Source organism: Taudactylus pleione, unplaced genomic scaffold, assembly GCF_031769625.1.
Source record: "Taudactylus pleione unplaced genomic scaffold, aTauple2 ptg000016l, whole genome shotgun sequence".
Taxonomy (NCBI): domain Eukaryota; kingdom Metazoa; phylum Chordata; class Amphibia; order Anura; family Myobatrachidae; genus Taudactylus; species Taudactylus pleione.
In genome coordinates, this window is record NW_028284418.1 from 1567547 (window position 1) to 1584221 (window position 16675).

The following is a 16675-nucleotide window of genomic DNA, read 5'->3' on the forward strand; positions in this document are numbered from 1 at the left end:
TACAGTTGTAAGACAATTTTTCTTATCCAAAAAGTATGAACAGAATTAAACTTTTAAGCTTGGCTGCCATCTGCAGGCACGGAGAAGACTAAAACAGAAGTGCCTTATATGGAGGCTAACCATGAATATATTTCTTTAATTATTTGCAGTTAATATGGGGATAAAATATTATGAAAAGATATATAAAAGTTATCAGATCTAAAAAACTATTATATATATATATATATATATATATATATATATTCATGCATACACTCACCTTGCTCCAAATTAAAGGATTACCACCATTATTTTTTTCCAATGTACCTCCCTTGACAGGATGAAGAAGATGTAGTTATACATAATCTGTAGCACCACAGACTGATAACCTCTAGACTGTGGAACAGCCTCTCCACACTCCAAACACTTTTAGAAAATGTTTCACTCATCATGTTTTTCATCATAGCAATTTGTAATTAAACCATAAACAATGAAATCATCAGTGATGAAACAATATATTGAATCTTTTCATTGAAAGGATTCTACCATTACAGCAAGATGTTGCTGCAAGGAGAATGTAGACCCCTATAACTGTACCTGATCTTCCCGGCTGCTTGGACATTGGCACCGAGACCTCCGTAAGAGGAAGAACATAAACTTCTGGCCCATTTTGTGTGGCTGGAGAACTCTGAATGGAGAATTCTGTGGTGTAGTCTTCTCCCTCCACATTGTCAAGCTCCTAGAGGAGAGTAAGACATTTCTTATAAAGGAGGAAGAGGTGGGACAATAACTCTGGGCACCACCCCACACATTAACTCTTCCCTGACACATTTGTGGAGAGAACTTAAAACCTATGGTCTTTTTAATGAGCACAAACAAGTTGTTTCATCCAAGTTCCGTGTACAATTCATAGTAGAACACTTTAAGTCTGAATGATGTCATATTCAAGAGGGTGGTGCTTGTTTGTTCAGTGCATACAACGAATCAGAAGGAACATGTGAGTGACACAAGGGTTCTGGCAAAATATTCTTTAAAATGACTTTTAATGTAGAAGATATGAAGGACAACTCAGTAAGTGATGCTGGAATATATGGTTCTGATCGCCTTAGGTGCAGTGCTCTATAGACGGGGCAAGTCCTTCAAATATGCTACAAAGCTCCAGTGGTGCATTGCAGTTACTACCACAAGCCTATTTCCAGCAAGCATCGGTGTGGTCAGTTCCCCTCCCTCATGAACTTCCATAACAGGCATTATGGTATTTTCAGAGGTGGTGGAGCATCACCATCATCATCATTGTGGGCCCAATTAAGAGGTAGACACAGATGCAGCGTCTGCATGCAAATGCCATGATCGATTCTCAGCCTCCCGAGATGCCCACTGGCAGCGTTGGTATTCCTTCACCACACGTACAAAAACGCACCCTCATTGCACCATCAGTCATAACATCGAAGATAGCACTTACCCTATGGCAGGTGCAATTTCGACGTCTGAAAATGGCCGCCAGTGACAATGCATTTTTGGTCACAGTCTCTGACCGTGCCACACCCGCATCTGGCTAGCACCTTCCTGTAACGCCCTCCCAAATTGCATCACTGTGTGTGCAGTTTCGATCTGCGTCTTAGGGCAGGATTCAAAGGTGGCAATGCCCATGTTTACGCAGTTGAGCAATTATCAGTGATCTTTGCATGCATCAAGTCGCATTACTGTTTAATGAGGATTTATGTAAAGTGAATGACAGGCTGGGATCGTTCATGGATGGCAACGAGGGAATGGCAACTCAAACGCACGTGTCGTGTCACGGCTGTTTTTGTGGCATATCTCTGCCTGCGACTGCGATCCCGTATGCCGCTCCGGTGTCTCAGTTCCCGCGGCCACTCTGTGCAAGCATAGGGTAACTCAGAAGGCCGATTTTTGACTGATCTGCGACATATGCTGAATCTTTGTACGCAGTTGCTTGGATTTGCAAAGCCACTGGTGGGCGTCTGAATCAGGCCCTTAGAGCGTAACCATCGGGATGCAATGAATTTTTCCCAAAAATTTATTTTACAGTGTGGTTTGAATAGTTCTTTGAACACAGGGCCCGATTCAGAGATGGGCACAATGTTGATGTTGCACACAGTGGTGCGACTTTTTGCCACTGCCCTTGCGTCAAACTCACACTGACAGTGGTCGCAGAGCGAATTTCTTCACAAAGTGAGTAGTCAGCATTTGGGGAAAGTAACGTGGGGGGGGGTTGTGGAGGGAGACTAATTAGATAACCGCAGGCGTGTCAGGACCATTTCTGGGCTTGCTTAGTGAAGCTCTGCGAATACGTTTGAAACTGCAGAGGCCCCGGCATCTTAGGAGATCCGCTCTGTCTGAGACCGCATAGGCTTACTCAGTAGTTTGATGTGCGACCGATGCTTCCACTTTTGTGTGAGTGGCGAATTTCAGACGCTGGGGCAGAGTTCTAACTAGGGATGTTCGATCGGTGTAGGTGCAGTGGGCGGCACAGTCGCTGCCCCACAGCCATAGCTTCTGGTTATCAGGGTTCCTTGAATGGCACCCTGTAGCCAAGTTCCTTAGACACTCCAGACAGGCAGCCAGCAGCCAGTACAGCTGATTGGAGAATCCTCAGGACACTCCGGTCAGCGCTGCACTTCCTCATGCAGGACGTAATGAAGTCATGATATTGGGCGCTCAAGGGGCGGCCCGGCACAGGGTGCATTTGAGTCCTGTTACAGCACTGTGCCGGATGTGAGTGTGTCACAGTGCACAAGATGGCGTCTGAGTCATTAGCATATTTTCGCAAATCCACTACGTACCCTATCGCAGGCACGACAGGATTTGCATCCATCTTTGAGTCCGGCCCGCTGTAAATGACACCTATAAAATAAACAAACGCAGTTATGCTGGCGAGAATCACTTGTCGCTCTGCTCATAAAAACTTGGAGCCTGATTCAAGGATGGCCGCAGTTCCGATATTTACGCTGTTGTGCGTTTTTTGGAAGACAGTGCATGCTTCGCAACAAGTGTGTGGCAGGTTCCCTCTGCGATACCACACGCAGCCCTTCTGGGATTGCAGACTGACTGACTGGAAGCCAGCATCAGGGGAAGGTGACGGGGGAGTGGTTATCAAAACGCAGGTGTGGTTGGGCCGTTTTAAGGGGCGGAAAGCTTGAGGCGTCCTGTACGCACTGTTATTTGCTCCAGCAACTCACTCCAGCCGACTATGCTGCATGACCATGGAGTTTCTCTGGACTGCAACAATCGGTGAACCTGTGTGTGGACTGCGGCAGTGTACGCAGCTGCGTTCCTGTATGCATTGGCTGCGATGGGTGTGTCTATGCTTTTGGGAGGTTGGTGCTTTTTTACACAGGGCCTGATTCAGAGCCGGACGCTCTGACAGAGCGCTCGCTCTAAATCAGGGCCGGCCTTCTTGTTTTTTAGAGCGGCCTCCTGGCCGCTCGCATAGCTGTGGGTGGCCACCCACAACTATAGCGAGCAGCCATGATGATGGTCGCAGTGGTCAAAACCATCGTGACCATCGGGCTTGCGACGAGACCCTTGTGGTAGGGTCTCGTTGCCGCAAGCCTGAGCTTTCGGCTCTAACAGAGCGAAAAGCTCTCCCACTGACATCACTCGGCTCCGTCGTGCGCATACGCACTGGCCTACCATCGACCCGGTTGCGAGCGCACAGCTCTTGCGACCGGGTCTGAATCAGGCCCACAGTTCGCACCTCCGCAGCTTGCTAACTAGCAGCTGCGGCTGGAACGGTGTACATTTCTGAATTAGGCCCTGGGTGCTGCCAGAGTCTTCTATGCGAGTATTTGGTAGTGTGGCGTATGTGCGAATAGCAAACAAAATTCATTGTTCTCACAGAGCTACAGGTCATTAACACATTTACTTTCTCTGCAGCAATATGCTACAACCATTTCTTCTATATATGGACATACAGTAGCTTCACAGTGTACGGATAGGTAAAGAGCAAGTATATGTTTATGACATGGTCTAGGTGCAAATTAATTAAAAGCTCAGTAATTACAGGGGGAAATTCAATTCCTAGTGTGATCACCATGGTCTTTGGCTGCGCACAAATATGCCTGATACAGTAGGCTGAACATCGTTAGTTTTCCTCCACAGTGTACAAGGCAAAACTAGCCATGTTGCTGGTCACTATGGGGTCTATGTACTAAGCCTTTGAGAGAAAGTGGACGGAGATAAAGTACCAACTAATCAGCTCCTGTCACTTTACAGGCTGTGTTTGAAAAATGACAGTTAGGAGCCGATTAGTTGGTACTTTGGGCCTGATTCAGAGCCGGACGCTATTTGCGCTCGCTCCTTCAGAAAAAAGGGGTTGCTATTCAAATGAACCGTTCGCTCTTTGCGGTCTGTTCACGCCTCTGGGTCTGAACTAGCGAACCAAACATGCGGTCGTTTTTTGGAAAACTACGCCCCCTGGCCGCTCGCATCCTACGTCATGTCCGCTATTTATTAGATTAATCGAGTACATCGACCAGCGTATGAACTGCTCGCTATTCTTGTGGTTGGTTTTTCCTACCGCAATCTTGCGAGCAGTTCTGACTATAAAATAACCCAGTGACGTGGTCAATGACGCTGCTGTATTAATTATGCACACCCATAAAACGCCTGTTTTGACCTTTAAGCATGCCTGCGTTCTGATCTCCACTCCCCGTTTTCAAGCACCTTCCCCTGTTACCACCCACATACGCCTCCTCCTGTCACTCAAAATAGCAGGCATTCGCTATTTAGCGAACAAACGATTTTCGACCGCACTGACTAGTTCGCGCATGCGTATTACGATCCGTACGCATGCGCAGTTGTGCAAACATCGCTCGGTACGAACGAGCGGCCGCTTGCGAGCGGCTCTGAATCAGGCCCTTTATCTACATCCACTTTATTTCTCACCAAGCCTTAGTACATAGACCCCCAAGTGTTGGTCAGGAACATCACGTCGCAGCTATTGCTGCTAACTGCATTGCCCCAGAAAATTGATATTTCTGACTCTTTATTATTTGAATGTTTGATTAAAATACTAGTTATTTTGATATAGGGAGCAGAAGTAATCGCTCCTTATATCAATCGCTGATAATGCAATCAAAACATTTTTTCCATAGTAATTTACCCACCACGTGGAACGGTTTAACTCATATATGTGACTATTAATAAGGATGTAAGTAAAAATATATAGAGAAACGAAGCAATAACTTTGCATGTTTAATTCTATGAAAAAAAATGAGGATAACGAGTTATGTCATGTAAATAACACTACAGCAAGTGCCATATTAGAATAGTGCTACACAATAACCTCCCGAGCTGTAACTGAATCATGTCAGAATGGCTGCTGTAAAAGGGGTTAAGTGGGAAGCAAAGCTGGGTAGTCTTGGCACACACAAAGCACTAGAGCAACGTTCTTCAAACATGTTTCAGAAGCCATGACGATGATTACTCACGCATGGCTGTCTGTGGCATTGCAGCTGGCACAGAATAACCCGCGATCTGGGTGTAAGGGATGCCAGCTGCTGCCTTGTTTACAGAGCAGGAATGTCACACACATGCCCCTTGGCACCCCTTACACATCTGCCCATTTCCCCTCATGGGCATTTCAGTTCTCCCCAAAGCCAGCGCTCCAAATTGTCATATCGTCTCCAGGCATCTTCATATGTCTTGCCCAAGATATATGCAATTATGAAACCCAATACTCTTTAAATAGACTGCAGAGCCTAGATAATCTTATGATAAGTATATATATGTTATACACACAACCGGATTTGCAAATATAATGGAGCTTCAGTAATAGTCAAATATGTTTCTCTTAAATAAAATGTCAGCAGCCATGTGCCTGCTTTGGGCATCCCAGATTTACAGCTGTAACAGAGCCTGTGGTGCGATTATATAATATACTTCTTATTTTATCTTTGTGTTAACTGAACTACTGTATTAGTGCTACTTATATAATCATACACAGCTCCCGTACAAGAAACACTAAATCGATGTCACGCAGCATTTATTATACCTCTGTTAAAACCAAAAATAATTAGAAAAAAAAAAAAAAGGTATATAAGTTTGTACACAGGCATTTTAAATGGTCTCCAGCAGAAATGTGCACAGCTTAGGAAAGACGCCACAAACATATTAGAGAAAAATATTTTGGTAACAAGTTAAATGGTTACAGCTAAATGCCACAAATGTCAAAAGCATTAATGTCTTGAGATGTTGTTGATTGAAACGAACACAAACCTTCCGGAGCTTTGCCAGGGAGAACAATGCCCGGAGACTCAGCGATATACACAAACACACATTGTGTCACACAGAAATTGTGACACATGCTGTCTCGCCTACCTCTTCGTGTCTCCAAGAAAAGCCTTTAATCCCAAAAGCTGCGCCGGCTATTAAGTAGGACAGAGTCAGCATGTCAGAGATGGGGTGACGGGGAACCAGGGGTGACTGGCGCTGCCATTACAAACCCAGCGATTCATCTGGCACAGCCCTGCCAGGGATGCCTGTCTCTGCCTGGCACATTAACAATGCTCAGCTGGGCTTCAAATCAAAATCCAGGGACTGTGCTGGAAATGGGGGAGGTGAGTTCCTCATCACTTTTTCTTATATAGCAGTGACATGTCATTCACTGCCCACTCTGTTCCAGGGTACCTCCCTCCAGCACGTGCTCTCACAATGCCACCATTCAGTGTACTGGGGTATAAGACCAATTCACCTGGCAGGCAAAGGGTTAATGTTCTAGTCACTGCATCCATTTTGGAGGGAAGCAGATTCTGTTACGTAAGATGTTATCTTTTTAAAGCATAACAATAAACTTGTCACTAAGGCTGCCGCTCTTGTTAGCAGGGACACTTGCCTACCTAGGAGCCATTCACAAGCCCACAGTTCATAATAGATCTGTATAATGCTACTAATACAAAAAAAGGAGCCACATCTAATATGATGCTATAAATAATGAACCTCATTACTCCACTGATATGGAAATATGCTATTTTTCTGCTCAGCCTGACTTGGAATGAAGAGATAGATACCTGCAGTGCTAGTTTGCAGCAGGAACCTTTCATTTACTATGACGTAATGTCCTGGATCAAAATGTATTTTTCATAAGATTCAAATAAAACTTAAGACCCTATTGAGTGCCTTCTTTTCTAAATACTATTTATATGTACATATAATATATAAATATACATATATAAAATTGTTTTTCTATAGCTCCACCCACAGTTCCTGAACCTATTTGTCCAAAAAAATAGCCCTGAATACCTGTATAAGACAGACAGACAACCTGATATAATCTGAATACAGTTTTATTAGACTCTATACAAACACAAGAGACCAAATTTCCAATATGAATTGACCAATGTACTTGATCATAATATAGTTCTGTTACACTCTGTACACATATAGGACACTACAACTCTCAACATAAACTGACCACTCTATACTGATATAGAACACTACAATGTCTACCAGGACCTAACCACTAGACAGAATCATAACATTCCATAATACTCTATATAGCCATAGGACACTACAACTTCCAACATGACCCAACCACTAGACAGAATAATAATGCAATTCCATAATACCCTATATAGATATAGGACACTACATCCCACAACATGGCCTGATCACTGTGCATGATGATAATACAATTCTATTACACTCTATACAGACGTAGGGGCTGATTCAGAGATGTATGCTAACCCAATGGTTAGAGCACATCACTGATGGGCAGTGCTGTGCAAAGGAGCATGACCTGTACTGCACATGTGCAGTACGGGTCTGTGTTCCCGGACGCAGAGTGGCAGCAGACTGTCAGTGATTCACATTCTGCTGCTGTTTCTGGGCGAGTAGGGGACGGTTATGGCCTCCGTTTCCCAAGGGGCTGACAGAGATTTCCTGGCCTCTTTTGAGCAACTGCAATCGCTGGCTTGAGTGACCCCATTGTCACTTAGCCAGTACAGGATCACGCAGATGATCAGATACTGCATCCAACACAGCTGCTACCATTCGTCCTAGTCTCAATTACCCCCATAGAACACTACAACTTTCAACACGATCCAACCACTGGACAGCATTATACAATTCCATAATACCCTATACAGATATAGGCGTGTATCCAATTAGATGCAATATTTTCACTATTCTCCAGATATTTTCATTTACGCGGCCATCGCAAGAAAACTACTACTTTCAGTTGTGATGGTTTTGCGGTATCCAATTCCAAGAGAGTTTCCTGAAAAATCACCCGAACTTATCGCTTTCCTGTCGTTACCTCATACTATTTAAGAGTTACTGGGACATAGTCCTGGCACCATTCCTAAAGGCCATAAAAACCTTAAATTTTTAAAAAATATAAAAAAAATCCATGTTGAGAATTCCAATTACATACAGAAACCAAAAATATGTTGATAGTCAAGATTCCTGAAACTAGACTGTACTTTTCACCATATGCCTGAGTAGGCGAAAAAAAAAATTCACCAAAACAGCCAGCCCAAACCCCTGAAAAATTCTCACTCGCTTGTATTTGGATAGCTTTTACGCGAAAAGTCAGCGTTTTACTATAGAGTAGAGTTTCCTCCCGAAAAAGAAAATTGGAGAAAAATTCTCTAGTTTTCATGAAAACCATGTAATAGGATAGGGAGAAAAGTTATCTCACGAAAATTGTACCACGTGACTGCAAGTTAACAGGAGAACATGGGTTATCGCATCTTGGATACCCCCCATTGGTCACTACACCTCCCTACATGACTCGATCACTGTACCTAAACATAATGCAATTCTATTACACTCTATACAGACATAAAACTCCAACATGACCTGGACACTGGACATGATCATAATACAATTTTAATACAGACATAGGACACTACACCCTCCGACATGACCTGAACACTGGACAGATCATCTATTACACTAATTACTTTAACCCTCTGGAGACCCTCATGAATTCCTTATGTGGGCCAGTACCAACTGCAGAAAACCAATTATGATATTTTATTGCTTTTTCTCCCTCCGCCAAATGGAGACAGGGAGGGGTATTAATAAATCTATACTGACTGGGTATGCGTTACCAGCCTCTACCTGGCCACTGACAGTAATAAATTAGAAGCTAGCAGCAAAGACGACATGTCAAGGGACAAACGTTAGTGCCACCAGGGCAGAGATACTACCTGAATAGACAAGAAGACAGTAGTGGCAGAAGCAGCTGGGGAGTATTAATAGCTAGATTTGTGGCCTCATAATTGGCATTATGTTCTGGACATATTGCTAGGCACTTCTACAGCGGCAGAAATATTATTATTGATCATTAGTACCATGAGACTATTATAATTACTGCTACCATTATTTTTGGCACGCTACAGGACACTTCTGTTGCTACAAGAGTTGCCACCTGGCCAGTAAAAAAGAAGAAGGATTGCATAATTGGAAAACCTCAAACAACTGGTACTTGTGCAGCATCAGAGACACACATTTGTCTTTCATGTGAAGTTTCTACTGTTCCTGCCCTGAGCCTTTTCAGGTTTCTCCAACTCCTAATACTAAGTGCAGAATGTTTTTAAGGTGGCATTTCCAAACGCATGTATGTATGTATGTATGTATGTATTGATGGATGTATATTAAACTGCACTCAGTGGACAACTAGGTGCACTTGCACATATAAAGCTCTGTGGAGCTGCATAATGTGCAGTTAAGTAAATGAACCTTACAGTGCATCCATTATTAATAAATTTGCAATATACAGACAGTGCCACCAAAGGGAGAAACCCTAATTAGTACTGGCAGCATGTTACGGATCAATACTACCACGTCAGGTATGTAACTGGGAACTTCTGCTAAAAGTTGCATTTTACCGGACACTACCACTACCGGTGGCCTATTGCCGGACACTACCACTACCGGTGGCCTATTGCCGGACACTACCACTGCCGGTGGCCTATTGCCGGACACTACCACTGCCGGTGGCCAGTCACCGGACACTAATACTGGTGAGCTATCACTATTAGTGGCATATTAGTGGACACTACCGATATTACTAGTAGTGATGGTATAATACTAGACAATACTACTGGTGGCATAAACTTTACTCTACTATTATTACTGGTGACATGTTACCAAACACTACTGCAATTGTTGACATATTACTGCAAGCTGCTACTAATACCACCAATACTAGTAGCATATCATTGAACACTACTACTAGTCCCACGTCGGCGCGGGTGTCCGGCGCTGTAAACCTACTGGAAAATGGCCGCGGCGTCCATTTTCCCGTAGTTTGCGCATGCGCAATACAGGGAACATGGCCGCCGCAGCCATTTTCCCGGTGACCTGTGCATACACTATAGACTCTGGGCACACTCTAGTGCCCAGAGTCTATAACTCCGGCGCTGGCCGCACACAGCTCAGTGCGCTGCCGGCCGCTGGGCGGAGAGGAGGGGGCCCGTGTCAGAGACTGCACACGTGTCCCCTCCTCTCTAGAAACGCCCCTGCTACTGGTGGCATATTACTGGACACCACCGCTACTACTGGTGTTATATTACTGGACACCATTACTAATACTACTGATAGATATAATACTGGACATTACTACTGGTGGCATATTACTGGAAACCACTTCTACTATTGCTACTAATGGTATAATACTGGTCACTAATACTAATAGCATATTATTGACAACCACCACTACTGGTGTCAGAATACTGGACAGTACTACTGGTGGCATATTATACTACAACTACTACTGGTGGCATATTACTGGATACTACTAATAGTATATAACTGGACAATACCGCTACTACTGGTGGCATATTACTGTACATCACTGCTACTATTAGTGACATATTAATGGATACCATTGCTACTACTGGTGGCATATTACTGGATAACACCTCCACTAATACTGACATATAACTGGACACCACCGCTACTACTGGTGGCATATTACTGGACACCACCGCTATATAATTGGACACCATTACTACAACTACTGATGGTACAATATTGGACATTACTGCTGGTGGCATAATGCTGGACACTACTACTATTACTGGTGGCATAATGCTGGACACTACTATTATTACTGGTGGCATAATGCTGGACACTACTACTATTACTGGTGGCATAATGCTGGACACTACTACTACTGGTGGTATATTACTGGGCATTACTATTCCATCTGCTATAGTTCTGGGCACTACTATAGTGGTAGCACAATATTTGACTCTACAACTGCCAGATTACATCAAATTACAAAAATGGGTGGCATACTACTCGAAATACCATTAATGATAATACACACTGAGTGGCCAAATTATTATGACCACCAGGTGATTTTCTGCAAAGTAGCTATTCCGCAAATAATTATGAAGTAGGAGGTCTGAATCTGTGTAAGAACGGAAAGGCGAGGGTATGTAGGCAACAGTGCATCAAATTATGGATAATATGATTTAGGAACCAATTCAGATGGTGTCTCAATGAACAGTATGGGGCACATTACATTGTATAGGCTACAGAAGCAGAAGGCCTGTCCATATGCCTTTGCTAATTGCTGCAAACTGTCAACTCGGAGTCCTGGCAGTGGCGTCACCCCGCCGAGGGGTGACACCAAGGTGCAGACTCCCCCTCAGTGACAGAAGCAGAGTGTGCAGCACTCGGGTCCTGACATTGTGAGGGAGCCGGCACTGCTCACAAGACAGTCCGCACCTCCTGCACCCCCTGCCCCCAGTAAGAAGAATGGAACCACGGGGGTTTGGGCCACCTTCCCACTGGGTCACTCCCCTTTTTGGTGGCACGCGGCCAAGCGCAAAGAGTCTTTCCCCGCACCAGGTGACACCGCAGGGAGGGATGCCGCTGGGGCCCGGGTCCCCACTAACAGGTGTAGAAGTGTCACCATACTGCCAACTGTAAACAGAAAATACTGGGTTTGGGGCACTGATCCCGATAATATACAGGTGAGGATATAAATGAATGTCTGTGAATATCAATGAGGGAAGTAATAAATATATACTCAATTGCTTCCTTGGTTCGCTGGTTTGTTTCTCTTGTCATGTTGTGCAGATAAAATTGTATAGTTTTCATACACATAACAGATAAAAATAAATGTATAATAGTGTAAAAACAAAACAATAATTTATTAAAAATCCATATAATATAGCAACATGCAATGATCAATAAACAGTCATAATGATACAGGTCGTTACCAGAAAGATGTGACAGATGAACATGTAGATGGTGCTTAGAGTTGGAGGCTCCGGAACCTCAGACTCACCTCACTCTTGACACACAATTCTCGTCGCGACCTTTTAACAGGAATTATAAATGTCTCCCGTCATAGGCCAACACGTATCGAACTTAGGCTCTTCCTCAGGGCAGCCTCCCTCTCAGGATCAGTGCCCTGGTTCAGTATCTGCTCAAGTATTGCTTCACAGCATTCTGCTTCAGTGCTATCCAGAAAGCCTGCTCCAGTATTGCCTCACAGCATTCTGCTCCAGTGCGATCCAGAAAACCTGCTCCAGTATTGCTTCACAGCATCTCATTTGTGCTCCCTACCCCCCAGTTCCAGCGTTTCACAGTCTGCCTAATATCCTTCATTCTGCTGCAGCCACGGGCTACTCTGCTGGTCTGCACTTGTTCTCAATACCTTATCTCTCAACCATTCTGCAGCATCAGTCTCCAACTGCTACTAGTAACCTGCATGAGGAGCAGCATTATTAAGCCACCCAGCTTCATGCACACTCCAGTCCATACAGCTAGCCCGACCCGAATCAACAAACCCCTAGTGTCATGACACAAACGGTGGAATACCTACAGTTTATTCAAGTACACAGGAACTGGACAGCAAATGATTGGATACAGGTTATGTGGTCTGATGAATCACGTTTTCAATTACGCCATTCAGATGGTAGTGTGGCGCTATGGAGACAATAGCACGAAAGCATGGATCCTTCATACACCGTCCCAACTCTTTAAACTGGCGGAGGCAACGTTATGGAGATGAAGTAAATAGCATTTGGGCTAATAATCCCCATAAAACATACCGACAGTTAGTAGAATCCATGTCTAGAAGAATTCAAGCTGTATTAAGGGCAATAGGTGGCCCAACAAAGTATTAACCTGGTGGTCATAATAATTTGCACACTAAGTGTAATACTGAACACTAACCACTGATGGACTATTACTGGGCATTATTACTACTGGTTACATATTACTGGGTACTATGGCAGCTGTCATATTAGTACTGTAGGAATACTACAATTGGTAGCATATTATCAAGCACTACGTTTTGCATTCACTTGCCATCATAATGGCCTCTTTATTCTAGTCACTAGTATCAGGACATGGGCAGGCAAAGCACAAGTGCTGCGGCTAGGTGACTCCCAGACATGGCTCCTGTCCCACAGTGCTGAAAGCAGGCTTCTTTCACAATGTGCAAAGAGCTCATTTAAGTTTGGATCACAGAGGAAACCACGGATGTGTTGCCTTGGAGGACCACTGAAGGAGGATTGTCATACATTTTACTGCTCAGAAAAAGAACTTTAACCGCTAACATGATATAGATGGAGGCTAAATTACTGTAACAGCAAGCCTATTATAAAACAAGGGCACTTTCAGGGTGAAGAATTGTCTGTAGCTCCCTTCTAGGAAAGCTGCATCTTTCCCTGAAATAGCCGTCATTCCCTGTGCGCTTACCTTGAATCCAATGTCCCCCTTCTTGCAGCACAGACAAGCCAGCATGAGGAATATGAAGGTGATTAGCCCGGAGAAGGAAACAGCCACCACTGCAAGCGAGGATGGCCAGGACAATTCACTCAGCGGCGCTCCATCTGCAAAAGAGAAGGATGTGGGTGATTATTGCATCCATGGCTCTAAACACACTGCATTGCCTATACAGCTATTCCAACTGGGTCATGTCTGCACTAGGAAAACTCTACATGAAACCAACAGCCATATACTGTTTACTGTGATCCAAGACTTATCCTACATCACATGTGACCGCAGAGGGCACTACTCCTAATATACAAGTAGCATCTATTAGTGACATTAATAAATATGAAAATTAGATAGACTGAAAAGATATTGAAGAGAAGTCTGTGGGGGACGTATGTTTTTTTTAACACATCTAAGTTTATTGAAGGAAACCAGCAAGTAGCCGACGCGCCTACAATAGCTCAATTGCAAGTACTACGCTATAGGGGGTAACAGTACTTTACAGGACATCAGACATATGAAGTTGCGTAATGGTACGTAAACAATAACATACACATTGTGACTGCTACAAGATGCCTTTTTATATTAATCATTCAGTTTTACAGTCATTTAAAGTGCAACTTCACTCAAAACATTACGTTGTTTAATTAAAATTTACTGAATTAACTTCAGATACTTGAATTAGAATATTTGCCTAAAATTACTGTGGAAACATCAGAACACACCACTGCTGCAATGACATATGTTGTGAATAACAAGCCTTCCTTAGTAACAATTAGAACAATTATGCAGTCCATTTATTATTTTCATGGTTAAAACTGTTAAGGACAGGTAATTCACAAAATATCTGGCAATTTTCAACAACTGCGTGGTCAGCTGATTACTTGATTCTGTCCGAATTCCAATTCGGAGTATCAGTAGTTAGTTTTAGCATCTAGCATATTGATTTTAGTTAGGTCATTTCAGCGGTGTTGTATATTTACACAAGTAGATTAAAGGGCAACAGAACGGTTGCGATGATAGACAGTGGATGGGAAAAATTTGAGACATGCGATTGTGCTCCTGCAAGTAGGATTTCCCATTTTGCAGATAGTCCATAAAGACATTATATTTTCTCACATAGGCAATTTCAAGATATTCATATTTGCAACTCATGAGAACTTGGGGTGACCCTTGGCCCGGTCTGAGAATTCTATAATGTTATTATAATTAGAATGTACAATGTATAATGTTATTTTCTCAGCTACCTAGTTTGTATCAGATAAAATTCATCAATCTAATTCCAGAACGTTTACACAAAATATACCCTTACTCCTCAAGTCCAATATATACTGTGAAAAATTCTCTCTGCCAATATCCAAATCCTGAGATCCCTTACTCTAGGCCTGTTCTAGAAGTTCTGAAGGATTTACAAAAATATTATAGCCTCATAAACAATAAAGCACCTGGTCTCCTTCACTAACTCATCATAAGGACTCTTCCTCACGGTCCCTTGGTTTATAAAGTTTCAGTTAGTGTGGTTATCCTTGGAACTGGGCAACTCCTAGGTTTCTAGATCTCCTGATGGTGAGTGCCTTGTTGGTTAAAGCTCTGACTGTAGGCAGACTACTTGTGATGTCAATTCTTATACTGGCAGTACATATTCAGAATTTATGGGTTGCTCTGTAATCACCCCTTCCCTTTTTATTTTGACAAAAACTTTCATTAAAAAAATGCTTTAAGTAGTTAGGGTGGGATGTTGAAATTCGCAGAGGTGAGTGGAAAGGGAAGATTTGTTGAGTGGAGTTCAAAACCTGCTGATGTTTGCAAAGAGCCATTAGGAGTGGTGTAGGGCTGTGTAGGTAGTATAAGACTGGGAGAATGGTGTGTGATAAGGTAGGGTGCATTATGTGTAGGGATGTGCGCCGGACCATTTTTGCCGGATTTGGATTTGGTTCTGGTTCTAATTCGTCGTCCGGCTTTGGATTTGGATTTGCCAAACTGCGGTGACTGGCTTTGGATTTGGATTTTTTTACAAAAATTGACAAAAAAAGCTAAAATCACATAAATTGGTCTTTTTTTTCTTCCTAGAGTATTATTAACCTCAATAACATTAATTTCCAGTCAATTTAGACCATATAACAGCTCATAATATTGTTTTCAACATTATTGGCCAAAGGTTGCAGTGAGCTGACTGGTTCCTAAGCGACAGAGCAGCGGCACAACGACACAGACACCACAGTATAAAGTACATCTATGACACATTGCCACACAGCAGTGGCAGAAATGAAAAGTAGTGCACCCACCCAGTGGGGTACGGCCAGCAGAGTCACAGTACTTGTTTACATAGTGGGCTACGGCCCAAGGAGTCACAGTGCACAATCTTATTCACATTACACCGCACGTAGGGCCTGATTCACATTACACCAAAAAGTAGTGTCTCTTATTTATGTTACGACACACAGTAGTGCCCCTTTTACACAATGCCCACAGTAGTGACCCTTTTACACAATGCCCACAGTAGTGCCCCTTTTACACAATGCCCACAGTAGCAGTGTTCTTTACACAATGCCCCCAATGCAGTCCCCTTAGTAGTAGGGTCCCCTATGCAGTGCCCCCAGTAGAATGCCCCCCAGTAGTATGCCCCCCATTAGCAGGCCCCCCAGTAGTATGCCCCCCATTAGCATGCCACCCAGTAGTATGCCCCCCTTTAGCAAGCCCCCCCAGTAGTATGCCCCCCCAGTAGTATGGCCCCCCAGTAGTATGGCCCCCCAGTAGTATGGCCCCCCCAGTAGTATGCCCCCCCAGTAGTAGGCTGCCCCCAGTAGCAGGCTGCCCCCAGTAGCAGGCCCCCCTCAGTAGTAGGCTGATCCAGTAGTAGCCCCCCCTGTAGTAGTAAGCCCCCCAGTAGTATCCCCCCCAGTAGTAGTAAGCCCCCCCCAGTAGTATGGCCCACCCAGTAGTATGGCCCCCCCAGTAGCAAACCCCCCCCAGTAGTATAGCCCCC

At 43.9% G+C, this 16675-nt stretch overlaps 1 protein-coding gene across 5 annotated transcripts in view; it reads right to left on the reverse strand.

The window, feature by feature from the left end:
- The window catches only part of LMTK1 (lemur tail kinase 1), a 126066-nt gene that overhangs the window by 62172 nt on the left and 47219 nt on the right, over window positions 1–16675 (reverse strand). For 3 of the 5 annotated variants that reach the window (XM_088474247.1, XM_088474253.1, XM_088474265.1), the window contains exons 2-3: window positions 13672–13805; window positions 577–718 (exon numbers count right to left, since the gene is read on the reverse strand). In XM_088474247.1, coding sequence (XP_088330373.1) covers window positions 577–718; window positions 13672–13805 — 276 coding nt within the window. Of the gene's footprint in view, window positions 1–576; window positions 719–2783; window positions 2836–6321; window positions 6541–13671; window positions 13806–16675 lie in introns of those variants that run through there. The other 2 variants (XM_088474259.1, XM_088474272.1) reach the window with 2 other exon arrangements.